The sequence below is a fragment of the Homalodisca vitripennis genome, chromosome 6 (genome assembly GCF_021130785.1).
Source record: "Homalodisca vitripennis isolate AUS2020 chromosome 6, UT_GWSS_2.1, whole genome shotgun sequence".
In the NCBI taxonomy this organism is placed as follows: domain Eukaryota; kingdom Metazoa; phylum Arthropoda; class Insecta; order Hemiptera; family Cicadellidae; genus Homalodisca; species Homalodisca vitripennis.
Window position 1 is genome coordinate 21,490,218 of NC_060212.1, and position 26,041 is coordinate 21,516,258.

The 26,041-nt window shown below is 32.0% G+C and overlaps 1 protein-coding gene across 1 annotated transcript in view; it reads left to right on the forward strand.

Annotated features, from left to right (window-relative positions):
* Nucleotides 1-17,064, forward strand: part of LOC124365314 — a 92,049-nt gene extending 74,985 nt beyond the window's left edge. Inside the window, exon 2 of the mRNA XM_046821286.1 lies at nt 16,950-17,064. Coding sequence (XP_046677242.1) covers nt 16,950-17,064 — 115 coding nt within the window. The remainder of the gene's footprint in view (nt 1-16,949) is intronic.
* Nucleotides 17,065-26,041: the final 8,977 nt, after the last annotated feature.

A 26,041-nucleotide genomic window follows, 5' to 3' on the forward strand; every position in this document is an offset into this window, starting at 1 on the left:
GAATCTAGTAGTTTTATGATTAACATTTTAAAAGAACCATAAAACTCTAAGTTTGCGCCCTTAAGAACTTATTCTTTCAGTTGAAAGATGTAGAAACTTTGTGGTCGCTGGACTGCTGGGTCAGACATATTTTTCCGCACAATAACGCAGCGATTTAATTTGCACAAGTTTCTTCAGTTGGAAATAAAGAGTACTTGTTTTAGTAAATAGCTAACTAGATTGCAGGTATTTATACTGTTATATTGAATAGTTTGCTAATTGTGTTGTAATGTAATTATAATTGATTAATATAAAATACACCGTGTAATTAATAACTAAATGGATAATTAAGTGAACTCTACATAGATAAATGAGTATTTAAAGTTACCTAATTACCTGTTGTGGAGTATTATAAATATTATGAGGCAAGTATTAAGATATGTTTATGTTCTTTAGTTTTAACTAATTATAATCAAGGCAACTTTTGATATGAGAAGGATTTTATATAAAAAGAAAAACATGTATTAATAAAATATAATCTTATTATAACCTAATCTCTCTTATCCTAATATATAATGGCAACCTCTGGGTGTGTGGTTGGTTACCTGTAAACTAGGCATTTTTAAGAATGAGTGTACTTCTAGTGCAAGATTTCATGTTTCTCTCGATTGTATTCATTTACGTAAAGAGTTTTGACAATACTGATTACGTAATCCATTCATGTTTGCAAATTTATCCCTCTTCGTGAAGCGTGAGTCCAGCTCCAGGCATACCAACCCGAACATAGACGGAACACAGCTCTTCTTGTACTGTTTAGGCCTCACTGTTTTTTTTGAATTTATAGGTGATTTCCTACTTATGTCGTAATATTAACAAGTAAATAAATAACACCTTAGTTTATATGAAAATATTTAAAATTTATAAAACGCCAATCAAATTTTTAATTTAGTTATTTATACAATTTTATGTCCCATATGTTGAATGATCTGAACGACAGAAATTGTTTCAGTTTTCTTTGCCATTAGTGTTTAATTTAATTGCATCCATTTTTCCATCCATTTAAAATGTGACTTAGGAACACACGTAGCCTAACAATTCCCAAGGTATCTCAATACAGATTTAATCTGTAGACTTTAACTTATGCATTAAACTTTATTACTACATACGCATCAATAAGTTCAGTGATGGTATTCGTTCATGAGATTTTGGGTGAGTTTCAATCCTCGAGTTTCAAATAATCAGTAGCACAGTTTCTATTTTGTTTCTCGGGTGATGTCAAAGTTTTTGACTGCCTTATTGTGTCTGCCTGTTTGTCATACATTATAATAAAAGTGCTATATACATGATATGTTGAATGCAACTGCAGTGTAACCCATTACGCGCCACGTAGTATGGCGTACTTCTACAATAGAATAAGCGACAAATAATTTACTTACAATCCTTTAAATAGTTGTAAATATATAGATCATCTATCCAATTATTCCTATTAGAGTATAATTTTGTTACCCACTTTTAGTTGAAGACGGTTCTCTGTAGCTAGTGTAAGTCTATATATTTTCATATAACAGTTGTAATGATTATTTTTCCGTACTTAAACCAATATATTCAGTCGTAGCACCGGCATAAAATTGAAGACTAATACTTCTTAGTTGTGTTAAGTTGTTTACTTATTTCCACGAGGAGAACTATTACCAATATATGAAATTTATTGAGTAAGATAAGTTTACTAAGGAGCAGTAGTATTTACTTGAACTTTATAGCGCTCAATTTTTAAATTTTAACCCTTACATAAACCCAAATGGTGTCACAAAATTAACAGGAAGCTTTTTTATTATAAGAGATACAAATCAGATTCTAATCACATAGACTATGCTCATAATTGCTTGCAGAGGTGAAATGAAAATAATGAAGAGTGAAAGTGGAAAGAAAACTAACTGAAGTGTAATTGCATCCTCTGGAACACACGTTCTTATGTTTGTGTGTGCATTGACTGTATGTGAGCCTGTGACCATGTCATGAAGACATGTTTAATTTGTAAACAGGCGATGTTATTTCTCAGCAAGTTACTGCTTGTATGCACAGGCTCTGGTTGATCGAAGGTAGAACGTTTTCGCGTTGTTGTGGTTGACTGTCTTCTTCATAATATGATTTTGTTCCAACACTCATTCTTAATTGCTAGACTAGCGTAGTAACTTTCACTCTTTTACTACACATTTACTATAAAACTACTCAACATATGAACACCTTTCTGATAGGTATTTTTTATCCATTGCACATTTTATACATAGTATTTTTAAATGATATTAATAATTAATATTATATTATAATTTATAAAGATGGTATAGAGGATACATACTGCCGCATTACTTGGTTACTTTTAAATAACGAACTCTAAACTGTGATCCTAATTATAGTAACGGTAGAAAAATTGCCTTCTATGAAATCAATCAATCTTAGAAGGGCGAGTTGCTAGTTTTGATCAAGCTCAAAAGGGAGGATATCGAAATGGTCAAAAATATCAAAAGATAAATAATGTCTTTAATTATTTTATTGTTTCTGTTTATTCCTTATCAGTCAAAGGTCTTGTTTACAACTATTACCAAGAGCTTTTGAAATGTCACACCAGTACATCTAAATAAAAATGTACTAAACTGTATGACTTAAATTAGATTCCAATTTAAATTGTTATCGATTTTAATTGTTTAGGAAATAGTTGGGTAATAATAGATAACTCTGACAAAGATATCTTATTATCTACCTCGTTATCAATAAGACACAGGCTAGGCAAAAATCTAAGTATTCAAATTCTATTTTTCTACTACATTTAATGAAATTTTTAGAACGGTTTAATTGATTATCGACTAATAAAAGATAAGATATGGTTATAAAAAGCAAGCAATATTAATGATTTATCTACATGACAATACTTTACATTTACTCTTCAAGTTTAATATATATTAACATTTTCAAAATCATTTAATATTGTTTTAATATTATATTCTTAACCAAAAAACATATTTCTTCACGTTATTTAATTCAAAATTTGTAATATATGGTATTTTTTATATTAAAAAACTTGTAAGGATGTAAGTGTACGTCCTTAAGAGCTCCTTCCTTCAGGTAAGAAGAACTACTCCATTGCTAGACTTCTGGATATTACCCACACTATAAAGCAGCACAAGTTCCTTCAGTGGGAAATAAATCTTATTTCTTCAGTAAGATAACTGCTCAAGTAATTTTATTACTCACCCAAGAGCGATTAAACCTATACATTTCCTTCAGTGGTCCTCAAATATTGTTAATTTTGGCAGATCACGTTCTTTAAATGAGTTTTTACTTCATGTATCTAAAGAACGATTTTTTTTTCAAAAACATTCACCAAGAACACGAATAAAATATTATAAACATTAAAACCAGATCTACCATTTTCTCGCACGTTTGTAATATCATAATTCAAATAAAAACAGATGGCTAAATTGCAACTATCAATAGAAATGGACGAATGCTGTTAAGTCTCAAATATTCCCACACATTGATATGAAAGATATGAAAAACTGAGTTGAAACATGTGATATGGAATTTTCTGAGGAGATCTACACATCTGGATGATAAATTGGAACAAGTCACCTGTCAAATAGTTTTTCCTCTGGATACGTTACTTCCAATTTGGTCTTTAAAACTGTTTCAATGAGGAAATTGGTATCGTTGAAGTAAATAATAAAATACATACTGCTACTTATAACAGAAGCCAGTTTAAAGTTACAGTTCAGTAATTTCCACGAGCATTAACCTATTTAGTTTGGTTTAGACTTACTGACAATTCAGAAATCCATTCAGAGCCACTTATAAGACTGTCCTCTCTGATCCTCTGATTAATATGAGCTGAAATTTAAAAATAATAATAAATAAAAAAAAACCCAATCATAAATATGTGTAATCCAATTTTGTGGAAAGTAAATTAAATTGAAACCTTATGAAATCTACACAATATATACACTAGACAATAAAAATTAGGAACCTTGAGAACAAAATATCTAGATTTAAAAAATGTAAACACAGTACTTGAAAATTCTTGGAATTTGTAAAGAGCGGTCATATAAACACTTGTTACTAGTCCATACCGTGAATGAGTAGTATCATTCAAAGCTCAGTATAATCGGCTAAAATGATATTAACTAGTACCAAGAACTGTAAACAGTTGAAGAGTGAATAAATCCTACCAAAGTGATCAGTTACAATTCAAATTACTTACATGTCCACTTTAGTATCTATAAGCTAGACAGATGGTATAATCAAATATAAGAGCAATAACAGCGATTACATTAAGTCAAACTGTTATAGTATTACATAGTTTATGGGTGCTTATTAAAATTTAAATCTTAAAAAGTTTTAAATAAAAAGTAAACCTTGAAAAGTTTGTAAAAATAATTGAAATGATATTTAATATTAATAAAGATTTTATACCGGATAAATAATACGACATTACTTGATCACTTTGAATTACTTTTAATTATTACTTTAGTCCTAATTATAAGAATGGTAGAGAAATTGTCTTCTATGAAGTAAATCAATCTTATTATCAATTCCAAGTGTTATCGATTTTAATTGTTTAGTAAACAAGTGGGTTACAGATAAGTCTGAATGAATATATCTTATTATCTACCTGGTTATCAATAAGACACAGGCTACGCAAAAATGCAAGTATTCAAATTCAAGTTTTGTACCATATTTCATGAAATGTTAAAACTGTTTAATTGGTTATCTAATGATAAAATATAAGCGTTGATTATAACAAGCAAGCAATATTAGTGATTTATTTACATGGTGATATTTTTACACTTTCTCTCCAAGTTAATATAAAAATGTTAGTATTTTTTTAAACATGTATAATTGTTTTAAAATGTTCTTCTTAACCATAAACCATATTGCTTCACGTAATTTAGTAATTTTAAAATGGTATATATAGTAATTTTTTATATTAAAAACTTGCATGGAAAAATAAAACTGAAAGTTTGTGTCCTTAACAGCTCCTTCCTTCAGTTTAAAAAAGAAAAACTACTTCATTGCTGGACTTCTGGATCAGAGATATTTCCCACACAATAAAGCAGCACAAGTTCCTTCGGTGGATAATAAATCTTATTTCTTCAGTAAGATGAAATTTGATTATTTACTCGAGAGCAAAGTTAGATCGTTAGTTGATAATTTGTGTAACATTCTAAAGAATTTGATTTTCAAAGTTTTAACCAAACAATTCTTTTATTCACTGTACGATTATTCACATGTTTTAAAATTAGTTAAAAATATAATATTCACAATTCTTAATTGAATATTAAGTGACATTACATACATATATTTATATTAATAATTAGGAAAACAAATATATTTACTATATTGCCTGTTGCAGGGTTCAAAGAACACTATTATTACAGGTATTACGGTACGTTTATGTTCCTTAGTTTTAAATAACCATATCAAGTGTTTTTCTTCTTTCTGGCAGAATAGTAAATCCGTGTCTGCCAAAGTCCAGTCAACAGTTGCAAAGATTTGAGGATCTCAATCCAAACTTTACTACTTATTAGATTTTAATTCAATTGCTCTGAAGTCTTCAATCTTTACAGATTGAATACTAGAGAATCGGAGATCGACCACAAGGATACAGCAACAGAATATGTGTTTACTCTATGATATAATTTGCTTGTTAATGTCTGGTAATAAGCGATGACTACGACTGCGACAATGGAAATCTAATAGATCCTGTTAAATCACAGTATTAATATAAAATATATCAGACGTCAAAATAAATGCATAACTTACTTAGTAATTCACAATTTACATTCCATATAGTTTTTTTTGTTGAGTTACTTATGCCAGCATAACTTATCTGTATTTTTCATGTTGATGTTAAGTGATTAAAAACTGTGTATACAATACTAAGAGACTCACTTTTATGAGATCATTTAAGTTATTTTCACAGGATAACAGGACATTAGCTAACGTTAAATGTTAAAAAATGTATAACACAAAGTTTTCTTTGTCTTCTTTTCTTCTTTCTGTTTTTTTTATATTTTTGTATGTAACGACTCCCCAACCTGACAAAGAGGATAGATTCCAGTCCTCGAAACTTTGTTTTACACCTTTTGCAAGATACTTGTGGCAAATGTCTAAAATTTAGTTATCCCCTTAATTTATTTTTTTTGTAATATATTGCAAAATAAAACAATTGAATAGTAGGAGACAAAGTGTTCTAAAACCAAAGTTGTCAGAATTAGAACTGATTTTACTAGTATCAATATGGTTATTAATAAATTTTAAATTGGCGCCAAATGTAAGGGACGGAAGGTAGGGCCTCCAGTTTCAGTTGAACTAGGGAGTGTGCTACAAAGCAAGAGTGCGTTGAAATCAAATCTTTGCAACGTTTTCTTAATATTGACTATCCATATTAGTTTTTACTCTTTAAAACCCTACTAAAATACCCAGCTGTCGTTTTTTTTCCGTTCTACATAGAGCTCATCGTTCATGAAAAGTTATTTTTTTTTATAATTGTTATAATTTATTAAATCATGATTACATTTATACATAACTGTAGGGCAAATTTGTAACTCAGTACCAATTACATCCTTAAATAGATAGATGTACTACCTAAGGTAATGAATTACCTGACATTTATGCTACGTTATATACTAAGCTAGTAGCGCTTTATGTTAGACCGTCACTTGGATTTTATGCTTAGTTCATGGCAAATATGAATGAGTTCAGGTTCAAACCACGTATTATATTTCTTAAATATGCTTAGGTCTGAGATTCAATGAGCTTCGTATTAACATCAGTTAACTGAAAATATGAAAATGAAGAGATGATAATTACGAAAAGCCAAAACTTTAATGAGATCGGAGATTCGTTTATTATGCCTTTTCAAAACTTTCAAATATCTTAAAACCATACCTATATCGAAAAATTATAAAGGAACGTCCCGAATAATGCCAAAGTTTCCATATATCTGTTTGGGTCGCTCAATTTAAAAGTTTCATCCAAATACTAAAACGCCATATGCAAATGTTAATGAGACCTTCTAAAATCGATCATGCTACATTTACAATAGTACCGTCGTGAATATATGATGAGATATATCGGTAATTTGCACAGAACACTCTTAGTAGTACTTGAACACACCGAACTTGATATTGTCTCAGGCATGCCTTATTGTATGATATCTACCTTGTAATGTGCTGTAGGATTGCTTTGTCTAAGGCTTGATAGGCATTTATCATTAAGAATTAGGTGTAAAACAGTTCTCTTCCTTTGTCTTACTGATATTTTACACCCATCCAATTTTAAAACAATGAGTGGACACCATTTTTATACGTGAATTAAATTAAATTGGCTAATGAAATCGTCCATTATGTCACTTACTATTCAAATACTTAGTGGCTTTAAGTTAATTTAATTTCATATAATGTAAATTTCGCAACCTAGTCGGCCAGTATAATAAAATATTATTTTACATCCAATGTTCCGGAACTAAAGTATTGGGCGGAGTAACTACCTAATTGGTACGTACGTGTATGAATATTTTCTTATAACCCTTTTTAGCAGCCCAGCTATGTGACCAAGCAGACCTCGCGCGCTTTGTCCGTAAGTTAAATTTATCTTTTCGTATTATGAAATAAGCCCTTTGATGCCAAACGTATAAAAATGAATGTAACGTAAAGTAATGTTGTAAATTGTAAAGTAACTTACCCTTGAATATCTTTTATTTGTTTGATTGAGATAGATAAAAGTTGTGGCGTCGTTCTTATGGCGAACACGTTTTTATAAATAGTAATTTGTGTCATTAAATGGCTAATACCGTCGCGAATTAGTTTTAGGCGAGTTTACGTGTTCCACGTGTCTCACGGCTCACAGGGCACATATTATTTGAGTAGATGGCTACCAGTTTATTAACTTCTACTCATCGTCTAGTAATCACCGACTAGACATAACCCTTCTTAGACTACAGCGCCATTGTCTCGTGCCAAGACGCCGACACCCGGGTTGTGAGTCTACACATTGCGAAGGGAAGTAAAATCTTAATGTCTTATAAAGTAAAACATCGTAGGCATAATTTCAGAGAACATTGGATATTTTAGGTCCACCTAGAAGATATACATTTTTAGTTCTTATATTCTAAATGGCAGCAAAGTGGCATTACATACATTTTTCATTTACCATCTAAAAGTGGTGCTTGTAAGTTTTTAATAAATTAAATTGAACTTATGAGTAAACTTTGCAATTCGAGTATTTATTACTACGACCTCAGAGGTCACCACCCCCATGTGTTATCGTCATACGGTACAATTGTGCTCTAGGTTTGCTTTGACTATAGCTGCATCAAATCAACCTGCACGTACAATTCTACTCCAAATAGTACCAATAATATTTAGAACTGTGTTTTGTTACACTAGAACTAAATATCATGCAAATACAGAGAGTACTGTTAATTATTTACAGAGTATATTTCATTTTTAAAACATCGGTATTAGTTATATATACTTAATATTGTACATACATATTTGGTATTAAAACACTTGTCTTTTGTGACTGTTAACATTAGATTGTAGCACTATGGCCGTCTTAATAAGTTACAAGTTCCATATGGCAGAGTTCTTAATAAGTAGTGTATACTTATATCAGTATATCTCAAGTACCTATGATAATCATCACAAGGGCTTGTACCTTCTAGTGTGTTTTGGCTATAGATCTGCATATCAAATAAATCTGCACTTAAAATTCCACTTCGTATTGTGTATACGCTTAATATTGGACAAATAATATTGAAAACTGTTATAACAGTCCTATTTAGTACTGGCTTGTCTGTAACAACATCAGATTTAAGACGCTGCGTTCATAGGAAGGTGAACTGTAGGTAAAGTCTACATTCATATAAATCAACCCTTCCCACCACGGTTACGTTTTATATAAAAAACTCAGTTGCTAAATCGTGCTTAGAGATCGTGTCAGTAACATCGTAATACACTCAGCTGTTCACGCCGATGAAACAATGAAAATTTCAATTCACCTGAATTACCTACACTATGTTTTGTAATCTATGTGACTGTGATATCGAAAACGGTCTAAATTGTTCTTTTTGAGTTTCTTGTCCTCGACTTTTATTAAATCTCTTCAGACAAAAACGGCTTCAGATTCATGGAGAAAAGTCATCAGATACATGAAGAGGAAATTAAACTGGAGCTAAACTCAACACTAAATAAATATAATAAATCAACTCCTCCCACCATTGGATGTACATTGTGTGTCCATACTACTTTTAGATGTATGACGCACGCGTTTATCGCCGTCACGGACAGGAAAAACAATGTTATGGAACATTTGTGGAGTTTATTCTAAAATATGCTGAATCAGGAACACCACAAGGTTCTAACTTGTAACTTTTGTTTTTTCTGTTGATATTTAGATCTTTCGACGAGGTGCAGACTTAAATGGCAGATGGAGGCAGAAGGTTAAGAGAAGTACACCGTCCTGTATCTTGTTGCTATAATAGATTCACAGCTGGTCTTCTTTAAAAGCATTTGTTTCAAAGGCTAGGATGAGTCTTATTATGTGTATTGCACGTCCTTTAGTGACAAAGAATCTGGTGCCTTGTTTCACATATCCCGGTTCCAAAGCCCTTTTTAATAAACTACTGTTGTTTTGACTATGATCAGGGGCTACAAAAATACTGTGGGCAAGGCTGTTGCTGAATTGCTTGTCATAAGTCTATGATTTACATAATATTTCAGCTATAAGAATACTAGACACTGGCTTTTGCAACTCAAGACTCTTTCAATGGTACCTATTCCCTTGAACTTGTCCCTGCAATTACAGATATCCGTATCGGGAATAGAGATTTTATTACGATTTTTATAGAATTTTTAGAATATAAGAAGTACATGTTATAACTTTGTAACTGGGCTTAATGCTTTGTTAGAAAGCTGATTTTTAGAAATAATTATGTAGGGTTCTTGATTATTAGGAGGATTAGTTAAATTTAGTAGTAAGTTATGCTAAACTAAAATTTTAAAATAAAGGTTTTTACCACTTTTACTGTATTATATACGTAGTTTTTAGTAATTATATAGTATTTTATTTTATTCATTACATAATGTGTAATTTCATGTAGTATTATTGCGTGTTTTCAATATATGATCGTGAAGGGTTTGGAGATCCAGAGCTGAACCAGTGGCCATTGTGAGACGTTACATCAATGTCAGATAAATAAGCAGAAGAACTTCTGCTGGAATGGAACTGCAAGTAAAGTTATAGCTACAACGATTTATGGCGGGATTCCATTTGCCAGAGTAACGTCCCGTGGTCAGTTGTATTCTTTCTAAATAACATCACTTATCTAAATTGCCAATTCTCTCGTATTTATGAACACTTTAACTTCATATGTTTCCTCTGAATTATAGTAATATACTTTGAAATTGGCAAGGGTTGGAATGGTTCATAATAACCGTTAAACGAATCGTTTCCTTGCAGTTAGCCTATACAAAAGAACGTTAGTTTTTCTGGAATTAGTTTGATCTGTAAAACTGAGGCTTATACAAAATATAGTAAGGTAAATTTAAATATGATTAACTATTGTAATACAGAGACGAATAACTTTACAATATAAAGGACCTGTCAATGTATATTTTCTCTATCGTCGTTACTACCAAACTGCCAATTTATAAATTGTACACAAAGATATTTAATATTAATAATTAATATTCAAATTATTAAATAACTTGAGAACGATGTATACATTTATGTATCTTATAATAATGAAAAAAGGGTTGCTTCCTTCCTGCGAATGTCTCTGAAAATGTAGAATTAAACGTCAAATTGAAATGGTATATCACTTAATGTTAATAAATATACTCATATATTAATTGAGTTTAATATTTTTTTTGCGCTACTAAATCTCTAGCTTAACTGGACAGATAATGAACAAGTTGGAAGAAAGACAATAATTGTATAGAGTGATGCATTGTATAATGGAAATGATATAGGTCAGTCAATTACAGATTTTGGATAGGGTGGCCTCCTCTTTCCAAGCTGCTACTGAATAAATATAGCACATAGAGGAACAAATATATAGTTTTTTTTTTTTTTAATTAGTGTAGTTTCAAAGTCTACAATAGTCAATATTAAATACAACTTAAAACCTAAATTAAATCGAATATTATTATTGGCAACTCGACGAAGTACAGGCCTTACATGTTTTTTATTATCATTATGAATATAACATTTTATGCTAATTGTGTGTTTTTAACTAAACTTTTTATTGTTATCTCATAAATGAAAATGCTTCACTAAATGTATTGCTGCATGCTAATCTTGAAAACAGGTGGAACAATTCGGCTAATAGTTTTTGTAATACATCCGTTGAAGTCCGAGGAAGGTTTTATATAAAAAGCAAAATTACATAATTATTTATTAAACACTAGTTGTTTACCGCGGCTTTCCACGCTTTTCATACGCTTTGTCCGTGTATAAGCGATTCTGGTTCAAGTGAATTTTATTTCCAACGCTTATATAGAGTTTGACTGTTGGCACAATCAAGCCTTTGTGTCATTGTAAATTTACATGTACTTTGTTTATAACAAAGTGGTCTAACACTCAAGCTTTAAGTTCAAACTGATATTTATTTTTAAGACAAATACACCTCATAACTTAGTGCCTTCAAATAATGTTTGACTAGGTAGTATACGTAATTGTCTTGTAATTGCCGTTTATAACATGCAGGTGCTTTGAAAACTTTGATCTTATGCAGTGCCGCCTTGTTGGGAGTTATATTAATGAGCATATCATATAAAACTTCTCCGTAATAAATACAGATATAATTACAAATGTCCATAATGATCGGTCTTATAAGATTCTATATATAAATAAAATACAGATAAACTAATTGGTATTTTTGATTTTAAATGGTTTCGACGTGTTCGATTTCATAACTGGAGCAGCAAAGTATCTAAAATTAGGACATACAATTCTTATTTATATCAAGTAATATCTGTAAACAATAACGCCGTAGTATACATACCGATACTTACACAATGAATGTTATTGTAACGATAATGTGCTGACTTACATTAAATACAACAGACCATAGTTATTGCTATAGCTCAATATATTTTACTGAAACTAACCTAGTTTTTAGCTAAGGTACTTTCAACACATATTGTTACAGCACCACATTCAATTTTGTAAAGTTTAATTGAAAAGGATTTAAACTATTAAGTTTATCATTACCGTATTTTATCAAAATTTAAAATTTAATTAATGAAGAAGAGATCATATTGCAGATCTAGAAAAAGAGTGTTACTGATTTTTTTGTATCACTGAACGATTATAAATGTCCAGAAAATCCTGTTTCTTTTAGTAGAATTGCTTCAATTTGTATAAATATGTTATTTTAATAACTATAAATACGCTTTCACAGCAATTACAGTAGAGTAATAGTCTGTATATTCTCTGTAAAACATAGTCTGAAATCCTCATGGTACTTCGTTGAGAAAAATAAAATCGGAACATCCGTTTTGCACAGCAATCCATATCTGCCGGTGACCACAATATGAGGTCTCAGCAGGACATTAGTTATTTCAACCGACCCAGTTCGTATTGCAGGTTTTAATTTAGTGCCACATATATGTCAGAGTGTGACACGATATGAGAATATTTTATGCCTTTCTATAGTCGTGTTCACCCTTTCCACATGATGTGTGTGTTTGTACGTGCGTGTGTTTGTGAGCTGAGCTTAATTACGCTTTACAAGAAATGCATAGTAATGTTTTGCTTTACAAGAATCATGTCCCCCGGACTGACACGAGCACCCGATTAGGAGAAATGTTCAGAATAAGTGTATAAAACAGCTCTTCATGTTGTTTGGTAAGACATGGGCCTTTAGAAAAATGAAAACTTATCCAAATCCATCTGAATGTGAGAATCACGACAGTATTAATTTCGTGACAGTTATTCTCTATACACTTTACCAAAAATTGATAGAATCATAATTAATAAAATCATAATTACTTCGAAACGTGAAGGAAAAAGGATTTTTTCGGATATTTGCCATCGTTTAGCGATACAAAAAAAATCAATAACACTACGTTTCGACAACTGCAATCTGATCTCCTCTTCAGGTTAATAACTAACCTAATTACAACCTATGTTAAAATAAAGAAAACATACCAGAGCGTTATGACACGCATAAGGCAGGAATCGCAACCACCATTCCCAACTTCACTAACTCTAACGGTTCAAGGTCTTTGATTTGTTTACTGGTTCCGGGTGCGTACCGAGAATCAATTCTTTGTTTGAAGTTTGTGTTTGACGATAGAAGGATTGTGAAGGGAACAGGAATTTTTCCGGACATTTGCCATCTTTCAGTAATACGAAGAATTAAGACTTAACTAGAGAATAAGGGTATAAAACAGCTCTTGAGTACCAAGTATGGGTCTTGATAAAAATTAAAACTTATCTAAAACCATCTGAATGTCAGAATTGCAACAGCATTGTTTTCGTGACAGTCATTCCCCATAACCTTGACCAAAACTTGATAGAATCGCAATCAAAATATCATAATTGCTTCGACTTGTTTCCATTCCAATACATGTGGTCACATCTTCTAAGTGGACGAATCTCTCATAAAAAAAAATGGACTTGGACCTCTTAGACCAATCGTTCTCGTCATGTATCATGTCTAAGCGAATACATATCACAAATATCCAGTCTACCAATATATGACAAATTGAAATAGCTGGGTAGCGAAACTCTCACCAGTCTAGGAACTTTGAGATCCACGGAATTACCAGTTATACTCTTAATATTGGTATAATTGTGTAGCCACGGATTCTATTCCAAGTGACACAGTGATGGCGAACCACAATGCGTTGGTCGGACTGAGTCACTAAGGTCAGAAAAGCAATAGACAAGAATCATAGTTTTTAAATAACAGGACAATCCATGTAATACGGTCCAAGTTCTGCTCTTGATTCAACTCTTTATCTGTTCAGGGAAAATGAGCTTTTAATGTATAAACACATTTTGATAATCCATGAGGTACATACATGTACTTTATATTAATCTTTCTCTCCTGAATCACACACGAGAAAAATTAAGGATTTACCATGGAAGTATATAGAAAATCTCGAAGTTCTAAGGCATGTATTTAAAAAATATTTAAACCATAATTTACGGTTTCATTGTATACTTCTAATTTAGCACTACTGTGAAAGTTCAACTTTAATACCCAATATTTCGCATTTACACGACTACATCAAGTTTGTCCGAAAAGAGAAAACTTCTTACAAGAGTATTTATAGGAGTGACAGAATCAAAGTCCAGTGTGCAGGAAAGTTGGGATTGGGCTACTTTGTCCCTACGACTACTGCTGACTGAGCTTGGACCTTGTTACTGCTGGGACACTGACAGGCATATAATGGCTGTACCCTTGTCTTCTGTCTTTCTCCTTCTCAACAACTGTCCAGCTATCGTTTTTCCTTCCAATTTATCCCCTTGTTTGCCTGTTTTCCGTTCACTTATATTATTCAGACTTATTCCACTTAACGTATCACAGTACGTACCATGTTTTCTGCTTATGAAGTTACTGATGCATGTTTGATTTCCTACCTCTTTTTTTCTCAAGCCACAGTACAATTGTCATACACAAGTCATGGCAACCAACCAGTTTCTAGTACCTTGTGTACAAACATTCACAGCTTTGTTCATTAAGGTAGGTTTTATATCAAACGTTGAAGTAGTATTTAAAACGATGGGTAATATATGGTTTAAATTCGTTACTAGTCTAGTCTGTAATACAAATTAGATATAAATTCGTCTTTGCATTCTACATTACACTACTTACTGATCAAGCCCTGTATGTTTAATACTTTCCACAATTTAGATGTAATATTCAGGTAAGTTTATAATATGTTAAGTAAATATTATCATAATTGTTCCGAATTCTAAATTATTCTGAGAACATGTCCAATTTTTCTTTCTCTATCAAAGAATGATAGATTGGTCCAAATTGGTCCAGCCAAGAATTGGAGCTTAGCAACACGTTTAGCGATTCAATTTTATTTATACACAAAGTTGTAGTCTAGGTTATGATTTTATTATAATCTGAACTCCTTAGCATGACATAAACATCTCCTCCTACATATCTTTTCTTTCAAAAAATTTATTCATTCCAAATCAGTATAAATTTAAGACATGTATAATTTATAACGAAATATTTTACGAAAACCTCAGTTAATGTTACCAAATCAATATTTTTTTCATAATGTCAATCACCAAATATCATTTCACCACGTCCTGGAAACTATTTGTAAAGTATTATTAAGTAATATATTTAAATTTAATGGATGTTTCTAAATTCTAAATGTATTCCACATCTGCAAAGACTTACAGTGCAGTAAAGTGGCCAGCAAGACTACAAAATATAGTGGAATCTATGTGAAGAGGTATTCTGATTTCTCATTAGGTGCACAATTGTCTCCTATGCTAAAACTGGGAAATTAGTTTATTTTGAGCTTCGTAGTTGCTACCTTTTTTGGATCTCTTCAGACGAACATAATTCCAGATTCCTGGAATCAAATTCCAGACACTAAGAGTAATGTGAACTGGAGCTATATTTTACATTAGCATTAAATCAGCTGTATATATTTATTTTATATTCTGCCATATATTTTTACAGCCCCCTGACAACTGAAAAAGTGTGTTGCCACCATGTATCTGTTGTGACGTGGACTGGTATCTGGGGGTGAATTAAACCGGGACGTTCGTTCACAGCCCAATCTAATTCAGTGGGCCACCAAAATATGAAGGTCTCAGCAGGCCATTAGTTATTTTGTCGGCCCAGTTCATAACGCAGGTTTCAATTTACTGTACGGTATCTGTCATTGTCCGGCAGCGATGTGAAAGAGGTTTATTGCTTTACCCTCTGGTACATTAATTTACCTGTACCTCGTGATCAGCGTTATGGTTATCGTTTTTACCTTAATGCACCTTTTAATCTTAACTAAAATTATCAGTTATTAAAGGATATCCTGGACCACTAGTAATAAAATCTTCTGTTAGTGTTAGAAGTGTTTCAATAATAGTAACTGAAAAACTTTTATATAATAAAGGCGAATGTTGCAATCATAACAGAGAAGAGTAGTGAGATGATCTACCCAACAATTAATAAACATTTGGTGTTCCAACGAACATCATAAATAATAAAAGAGCGTAAATATTTTATGGTTTGTAAGCGAAGGTAAGTATTGACAGAAAAAGCTGGGAAATTCACTTTCCACGAATCAAACAATATAAGTTCTAGAGATCTCGGTAACTTTTATTTCTTGAAACTACTTTTTTGAAAAATGAGGTGGTATTTTTATGGCATCATTAGTTTCGGTGATGCAAGCCGATTACATATTTAGGTTTTTGATTAAAGGCTAGTCTTATTATTTAATGTCTGCTAATTATACAACTAACTGGTCTTTTCAACGTGTCTTCGTTTTATCAGGCAATGTCTAAAAACGAGTGTACGATCATTCTAAATTTCCATTATAAACACCTACGCAGTCAATAATAACCCTTGGTCTTTCAGAAAGACGTGGTCAGTTTGACTTCAGAAAACTTGCATCGCTATTTTATTTATTTATTACAATGCTAAAAGATATGACAACTATTTCAATAGTTAATGAATTTGTAGTATAAATTCAATTTGTTGGTTCATCCATTTTTTTTTTTTTTTTTTTTTTTTTTTTTTTTTTTTTTTTTTTTTTGAGTACCGGGAATGCATTTACGCACAGAATGTGGGTGGGTCTCACCCTGTTCTACACATGGAGTATCCACTAAATCCCCTACGGGCAGCGGAGATCTAAGCCGGGAAACTTTTTCAGGATTACTTCATACCTGGCCGCGGTGTCTTGCGCCCTAACAGAGTAATGCTACTTTTCCAGGAGCCTAAGAGTCAGTCAGGCAACTCTCTTCTCCAAAACAGCATTCCTCATGACCTCACTTCGCAGCACTATCCCGACCACGGCTTCTGCTGAGACATCACCGATGTCACAGTGACAGTTCAATCAATTAATCAATTCCTTATCACATTTTCTTAGAAATATCAATATAATCGTATTTCTTACAAGACAGTAAATCGAGGTGCAAACTTATGATAAAGCAAGTATGTATATATATATATATATATATTATATTATTCTGTTTCTCTCTACCTATTATTATTCTTGTTGATGAAAACGTCACAGTTTAATTTCCATAAAAAGATAAGTATCTAGTATAATTAGCCATGTACATTTTGCTACAACATTGTGTTTTAATAACTGTAGCAAATCCGCTATATTGTTCTTAAAACTTATAGAAGTTCTTAGAACTACTAATACTGAGACACGGTTGTGAACATTTCATTGAAAAAAAACATTTATTTTGAGTGACATTTTTATTCCACAAAGATGAGTTGCATTCAGCATTCTCTTGATTATAGTCCTACAATAGAACACTCCTTTTATTTTAAAAATAAAAATTAAGTAAAAATGTTCCGTAGTTAAATAATATATTCTAATTTATATTTCGGGGCATGTATATTCTGTGGTCATGATTCTACTCATTAATATTCCAATTATTTCTACACGTTTGCATTTTTCGAAGAACCCAACTTTAAGATGTAAGTGATTGGAAAATATATATGCATCTAAAGTATTATAGACATTATAAAATATTGGTAAATGTAATCTTGAACAGTATTAAGAGTAACAATAACTAATTGCCAATTGCTAATTGGTTTTGGGCTAATTATAATCCCGATTTAAGCACACGGTAAAGTTAAAATGTGAACAAAGCAAAATGTGTAGGCCTACATGTGAAGAAAATACTGTGCAGCTGATGAAAATGTTGCTTTGGCGGTACAGATATGTACAAGATCTCCAATCACTCAGGCGATGATTTTGAGGGTCTGGAATTTGAAACATAGTTTTCATAGACATTTCATAGAAATGTACTCGTACAAAGCCTCCCTATATCCTTTAACTTCTACGTGTATTAAATTAATAAAAGCAAGACAACTGAGTAGTTATGGATGACTAATAAAATATTTATTGTTTAATTTGTTTAGTTGAAGTAACTAACGCGTGAAGACCTTGGATCTATTTACAGACAGAAATCGTTTATAAATCCCAACTATAGTGTAATCCTAACACTCAAAATTCTCATTATTTAGTGTGTTAAGCTCTGTGTGTAGATCTATATTGTGTTTGTTTATTTGCACAAGTGTGCATTTTACAGTGCCGGAATTGCACGAAACGTGTAAAACTGATTTCACTTTATCAGAACTCTTTCGTATATTCAACTATATAAGGTTAATATCACAAATTTTGAACCTGCACCTAGATATGCGTGTTATTTAGTAGCCTTCTAAAGGAGCACTCAAAGCGCACAGGTTATACTGCATAAAACATTCCTGTATATAGAATTTTATCATCCAGGAGGGTTCTCTTCTGTCAGTTCGTCCCTTCAAATTTAACTATACTGCGAACAGCAAAAACCAATGTATCACTTTAATCTGGACAACCCATCACATATAGTTGAATATTATATATTATAAGATTTTTTAATATATAACAATGGCAAATGTCTCAAACTTTACTTTCTTTAAAATTATCCATAGAAAAAAACTAACTTTAATCGTATGAAATTTAGCTATCACTTTACTAAAAAAAATTATTTCAAATTAACAAATAACACATAAAATAATAGATAATATGAAGAAATTGTAGAATATAACAAAAACTATACCATGTGTGTGTTTAATTTTTTTCTTTTCCACAAAACACAAAATATATTGCCTTACATATTTAAGGGATACAGTTCTGGGTGATTCATGGGAAATGTCTAAGCTTTATAAAAGAAAACGTGACGTCATAGCCAAGAACAACACAACCTACCTCCCTTGATCAAAGCCGATCGAAGCAACTGCTTTCGCTTAGATGACGTTACTGAATCTGACGTGAAACACAGAGTTCCAGCTTTCCCTTTTATAATTTAGAAACATACTGCAAGTTCCCTGAGTTATTATATACCTTTTTATAAGCCATTTAAAACTTTACACCAATAGCTTTAGAGGGTGTGATGAATTAAAACTGGCATTTGTGTTTTATTTCAACCTTTATTCTGTTAAGACCAAATTGAATACTGAACACAGACTATTATACAAACATCAATAGTAGTCACTTAAGTTTTGTGTATTGAGCATTGAACACAGACTTACAACACCTATTGTACAAACATCAAAAGCAGTCACTCAAGTGTTGGGTGTTGAACATTGAACACAGACCTACAACACATATTGTACAAACATCAATCTCATTCACTTACTTTTGCATATTAAACATTGAACACAGACCTACAACACCTATTGTACAAACATCCAAAGCGGTGACTCAAGTGTTGCGTATTGAACATTGAACACAGACCTACAACACATATTGTACAAACATCAAAAGCGGTGACTCAAGTGTTGCGTATTGAACATTGAACACAGACCTACAACACATATTGTACAAACATCAAAAGCAGTGACTCAAGTGTTGCGTATTGAACATTGAACACAGACCTACAACACATATTGTACAAACATCAAAAGCAGTGACTCAAGTGTTGCGTATTGAACATTGAACACAGACTTACAACACATATTGTACAAACATCCAAAGCAGTCACTCAAGTGTTGCGTATTGAACATTGAACACAGACCTACAACACCTATTGTACAAACATCAAAAGCGGTGACTCAAGTGTTGCGTATTGAACATTGAAACACAGACCTACAACACCTATTGTACAAACATCCAAAGCAGTGACTCAAGTGTTGCGTATTGAACATTGAACACAGACCTACAACACATATTGTACAAACATCAAAAGCGGTGACTCAAGTGTTGCGTATTGAACATTGAACACAGACCTACAACAAATATTGTACAAACATCAAAAGCAGTGACTCAAGTGTTGCGTATTGAACATTGAACACAGACCTACAACACCTATTGTACAAACATCCAAAGCAGTCACTCAAGTGTTGCGTATTGAACATTGAACACAGACCTACAACACCTATTGTACAAACATCAAAAGCGGTGACTCAAGTGTTGCGTATTTGAAACATTGAACAGGACACCTACAACACATATTGTACAAACATCAAAAGCAGTGACTCAAGTGTTGCGTATTGAACATTGAACACAGACCTACAACACATATTGTACAAACATCAAAAGCGGTGACTCAAGTGTTGCGTATTGGACATTGAACACAGACCTACAACACCTATTGTACAAACATCCAAAGCAGTGACTCAAGTGTTGCGTATTGAACATTGAACACAGACTTACAACACCTATTGTACAAACATCAAAAAGTAGTCACTCAAGTGTTTGCGTATTGAACATTGAACACAGACTTTTTGAATTTTTGAATTTTTTGGATTTGAACACAGACACTGTAATATGTTTTAAAACATGGTTATTTTAGAAAAAATTAAAATAACTCTTTTTGAAGTCAATTTTTTGACTTTTAACCTCTTACATGCATCATTATACTTCATTTACTTTTTTCACCCAAAAGTTTTGTAATACTGATGACCAACCACCCAAACCAAACTGAGTACTATCATACACATTTATTTGGTAGATTTATAGATAAGACTTTCGTTGCAATTGATCAGGTACTTTGATGCCCTGTTACGTCAGGATATTTTATATAGATAACATATTGTTTGATGATGGTTCATGTCACTCTCCATAATACTTAAGAGTAACCTTGATGGCAAAGATTACACTATCGAGAATAAACGTATTTTTTAAAACGACTTGAGTAGTATCGTCAATTTAACATGTTTATTTTGTGGATTGATAGTTAAGACTTTTATTATAATCCATCAGGTACTTTGATACCCCGTCTTAACAGTTTATTTTTATATAGACAACACAGAGTTTGATAATGCACGCCCCTCCACGGGATTTGGCTAAGAATTATCAAAGCCTATAACTTCTAATGGTATCTAGGAAAATAAACTAAGCTATAATCTTAAATTTTCTTCAATTATTAGTAAGGAATCTTCAAAATTAAAAATCCACTTTCAAACAATATTTTCTTTTACAGTTTAATTCTAAGAACCCTTAAGAACCAATTGTTTGACGGTTGGCTTTGTGGAAACTATTAATTATGTATTGTATGAAGTTGGTAAGATCGTCACGGCTAAATGTTTGTAGGAAGCTAAACTTTACCGTAGATAACCGTGACAAATTTGCATGAATATAGCGTACATAATGGAGTCAATCAGCCGTATCTATTGTTCTAAAATGAGTTTTTAGAGCTATAAATACTGAGATAATACTAATGCTGTGTGGTGATAACTGATTGTAGGAAACTTTCCCAGTTCAAATCATATTTTTTTAATTTCATAATTTTCTATTCCACAAAAATGAGGTAAGTTAATATGTGGCTACATTTTTAAGGTTAATACAACAAAGAAGTTTACATGCGTAGTAAATTAAAATTAAATTAGTTTTACAGTCAAACTAATGAAAAAACTATACTTATAGAAATTGCTGTTTTAAGGTAATGCATTTTGTAAAAAAACTTTTTTTAGCGCTACTTCTGCTAAAAGAGTTTTTTGTTAAAGTATGAAATTGGATTATATAGCTATAAGCAGTTCACATAATAGCAAATTAACTAATTAATTAATTAATTGCATAATATTTGATAATATCTTGCTTATTAACGATTCAGTTCTTGATTGTAACTTATATACGTCTATAATCTAACTCGTTATCAACTAACTTACATTAAAACATAAAACCAATATTTAATACTTTGATTTTTTTTTGTGAGGCCTTTCTTTTGTAGTTACTTTTGTGATGTGTCTGAAGAAGATAGCCTCGCTATCGAAAGGCCTCACAAAAAATAAAAGCATTAAATATTGGTTTTATGTTTTAATGTAAGTTAATGGTAATAGTAACCAATGTAAGCTCCATCTACAGCATTTCGTTATCAATTGCTTCTTTTTATCAATATATTCAATATTTTTACAGATTATTATAAACTTAATGATATTATAGGCTATTTAAAAGGTCATCAATTTGTTACATAAAAATGGACTTTAAGGTGTATTTTTTTTTTTTTTTTTTTTCTCTCTTCGTTTAATTAAACAGGCTCGGGTGAATTCCCATGACGCCTCGTGGTTCTCTGGGGGTTAAACTTCTGCCATACATATGTTTATTTTGTGTTACTATGGATTTTCATTGAATATTTATTTTTCCAGGGAGACATATATCCAGGGAGACATATATGTTGGTGTACTGTCTTTGAAGCTATATGTGTTTTTTTATTTGTTTTAAAAATTGGTTGAGTTCCTTGTATATTTCTATGTTATGAAGTTTTAATATATCAATCAAATTCATATTATTGTATTGTATTATTGTATGTGATCTAAGTAGATTATTTAATATCTTAAAGCACAGGTCTCTCGCAAACTCGTAGGCTGGGCATCGTAGAATAACGTGGTCAAGGTATTCTCGTTCAGCGAGGGTACAACTTAAACAAAGTGGTGTGAAATATTGTTTGATGTCAAACAACTTTGTATTGACCCGAGCATGTCCAAATCTCATTCTAATTACATTGACTATCTCCCACCTTTTGAAGTTTGTCATGATGAACCAAGGGCTATGGCCGGTCGTACTTTCTATTTCTTTGTACCATGCCGCTTTTGGTGTAAGTTTGCATACCTGCTTATATGCTACTGCATACTGCCTTTGTTGATAGACTTTGAAGTCAGATGTTGGGATGTAAATATTGAACAATTTTGTGCCGTCTGCTATGGCTTGTTTTGCTAGGTTATCTATATATTCGTTATGATAAATACCTACGTGTGCTGGAACCCAGTGAAAAGTGACGTTCTTGCCACTGTCTATTATGATACTCACCGGAATACCTTCCCCTTTGGAGTAGTTGTATACGTTACTCAGTGCTGTTATGGCTGCTTGTGAATCGGAGAATATTATGATGTCTTTTTGTCTGATGGTGGCGAGTGTGAAGGTTGCTTGCAATATGGCTATAAGCTCAGCTGAGTAGCTGGATATTCCTTCTTGCAGGGAGAACTTACCTCTGATATCCAATTCTGGAATGTAGAACGCTGCACCAGCACCATTCTCGGTTTTTGATCCATCTGTATATATTTTTAGCGATTGTTTGTATATTTTCTCTGAGGTTACTTCGAGAAAACGTTGTTTTACAATAGTGTTGTTGCTTACCTTTTTTGGATATTCGAGTGTGAAGACAAATTTTATTTCATTGTCCATTGTTAATATAGGTTGTTTAAAGTCCCAGAAGGTTTTACAGCTTTCTTTAAGTGATAAGTTTGGGTCAAAAAGAATTGATTTTTTGTAAGGGAGTGTAAATACAATAGTTTAGTCTTCCTTCTCCAATATGGTCTACATTCAGTTAGCATGTTGAGAAACATGAGACTTCTGTATGCAGGATGACATTGTTCTGATAATATTTTATAAACTAACTTATCTGTAAGTATTGATCTTCTGATATTTAATGGTAGTATGTTAGCTTCAGTTTGTAGAGCAATGATTGGAGTGGTCTTAAATGCCCCTAATGATATTCTTAAAGCTTGGTTTTGTATTGCATCTAGTTTCTTCAATTCTTTGTTACAGACATGACCAAACAAAAATGATCCATAGTCTAACTTACTTCTTATCAAACTTTTATAACTATTCACTGCAAACTCTGGTGTTGCGCCCTTTGAACCACATACAATGGATTTTATAATTCCTATATCTTTCTGGCATTTTAAGGAAGTATTGTTGATGTGATTCTTAAAGTTTAACTTATTATCTATAAGTATACGTAAGAGCTTAATGCAATTTACAGTAGGAATCACTTGGTCATTGATTATTAACTGTATTTCGACGTTAGTGTTTTGCTTGCGTGAGAATATAATTACCTTGCTTTTAGTAGCGTTAAACTCCAAGTGAAGTTGGTTGAAGTTCCTTTGGATTCTGCTTAGTGCGTTTTGAACATTTGGTCGTACTGTTTCTACAAGTTTTCCAGATGAATAAATCATTATATCATCTGCAAATTGAAGTGATTTTACAAGGTACATATACCAAATATGAACATTTATTTGCGCTATATATAGTGCAAACAATAAAGGACTGAGCACACTGCCTTGGGGCAATCCTCTATTAGTATACCTAGTTATGATAAACTTAGGACTAATGAGAGTCATTTGTCTGTTTATGAGCCATGAGTTAATATAAGTCACAAACTTTGATGGAATGTTGTAGTACTTCAACTTGTTTATCAACTCTGGTATAAAAACTGTATCATATGCATTGGATAAGTCTAGTGAGGTTGCAATAGTTGTTTCATTGAAGGTTAGTGAAGTTTGAATATCTGCTACAAAATTTATCAAGTAATCATTGCATCCTATTTTTTTTCTGAACCCATATTGAGTACTAGGTAAGATGTTTGACTTTTCAATGTACCATTCCAATCTATTTTTAATCATAGTATTGAGCAGTTTTAAAACACATGGTATTAATGCTATAGGCCTATATGAAGTTTCCAATTGTTTGTCTTTATCTTTTTTGAGAAGTGCTATAATTTTAAATTGTTTCCACTTACTTGGTAGATCAGTGATTCCATTCCAAATATTGTTGAATATTGTCAGTATGTATAGTCGTGCATTATTTGGTAGGTGGCGTAACATACTGTAGGATATTTCGTCCAAACCTGGTGCAGTATCTTTCCTTTTAGATTTCTATTGCTACATTCAATTCCTTAATACTAAAACTATTTTCTATTTTTTCAGAGTTTTCGGAAGAGTTATTGCTAGAGCTACCTCTTACTTCATGTTCCATTGGTACATGATCTGGGACTATGTGACACATAAATTTTTCACATAAGTTTTGGTCTGCTAATATGGATGGTGTACTTACGTTTGTATAAGATTTTAGTCTTTTAACTATTTTCCAAGCAAATGAGGAATTATTTTTACTACTTATTTCCTGACACAATTTTTCCCATCCTTCCTTTTTGGCTTTCCTGATAATTTCCCTGGCTTTCAATTGTGTGGTTTGATAATATTGACAATTAACTGCTGTCATGTTATTTTTAAACTTTTTAAAAGCTAACCGTCTAAGGGCATCAGCTTGAGAGCATTCCTCATTCCACCATTTTTTTGGTGTAAAACCTGCTCTGTTGGATATATTATACCTTGGTATTGCTTTGTCAGCTGCTAACTCTGATATTGAGTATTTCATCCCATTGTACATCTAGTGGTATAGCTGGTAGTTCGTTTACCTGTTTTTCTACAGTTTCTGTATATAGCGCCCAGTCAGCCTTTTTGAAGTTCCTTTTATTGCTTAGTTTTACACACATGGAATTAATGTCATAGTTATAACTAATAGGGCAAGTATTAAATTTCATAAAAATTGGTAGATGGTTGCTTCCTAATGGATCATTACTTACCACCCATTCTTCTAGCAAAGCATGAAGTTTGGGAGTGGCGAAGGTGAGGTCAATGGTGGATGCCTGATGGTACATAGTTGGTATAGTGGTGTGTTTATTATTATTTAATAGTATGAATTGAGATTGGTTGTATTCATTAAATATTCTACATCCCCTGTTGTTTGCTTGCGTGGCATTCCAGTATGGGTGGTGAGCATTAAAATCACCACACAGCAAGGTATAACCTGTGTCCTTACTGAAGAGTTGATTGTGCCAGAGATTATTGTTTATCTTCTTATTAGTACAGTATATATTATAAATATTAATAGGCCTATTGTAATTATTCACCTGTATAGCCTGAAGTTGGGTTGTGCTATCATTATGTTCTAAGATGATGTTGTAGGAGATTGTATTGTGAATAATAAAAGCAGTGCCACCATATCCATCCAATCTATCAAGATGGCATATTGTGTAATTATTATCGGATAGAATATCATCCTTTTGTAACCAGGTCTCTTGTATA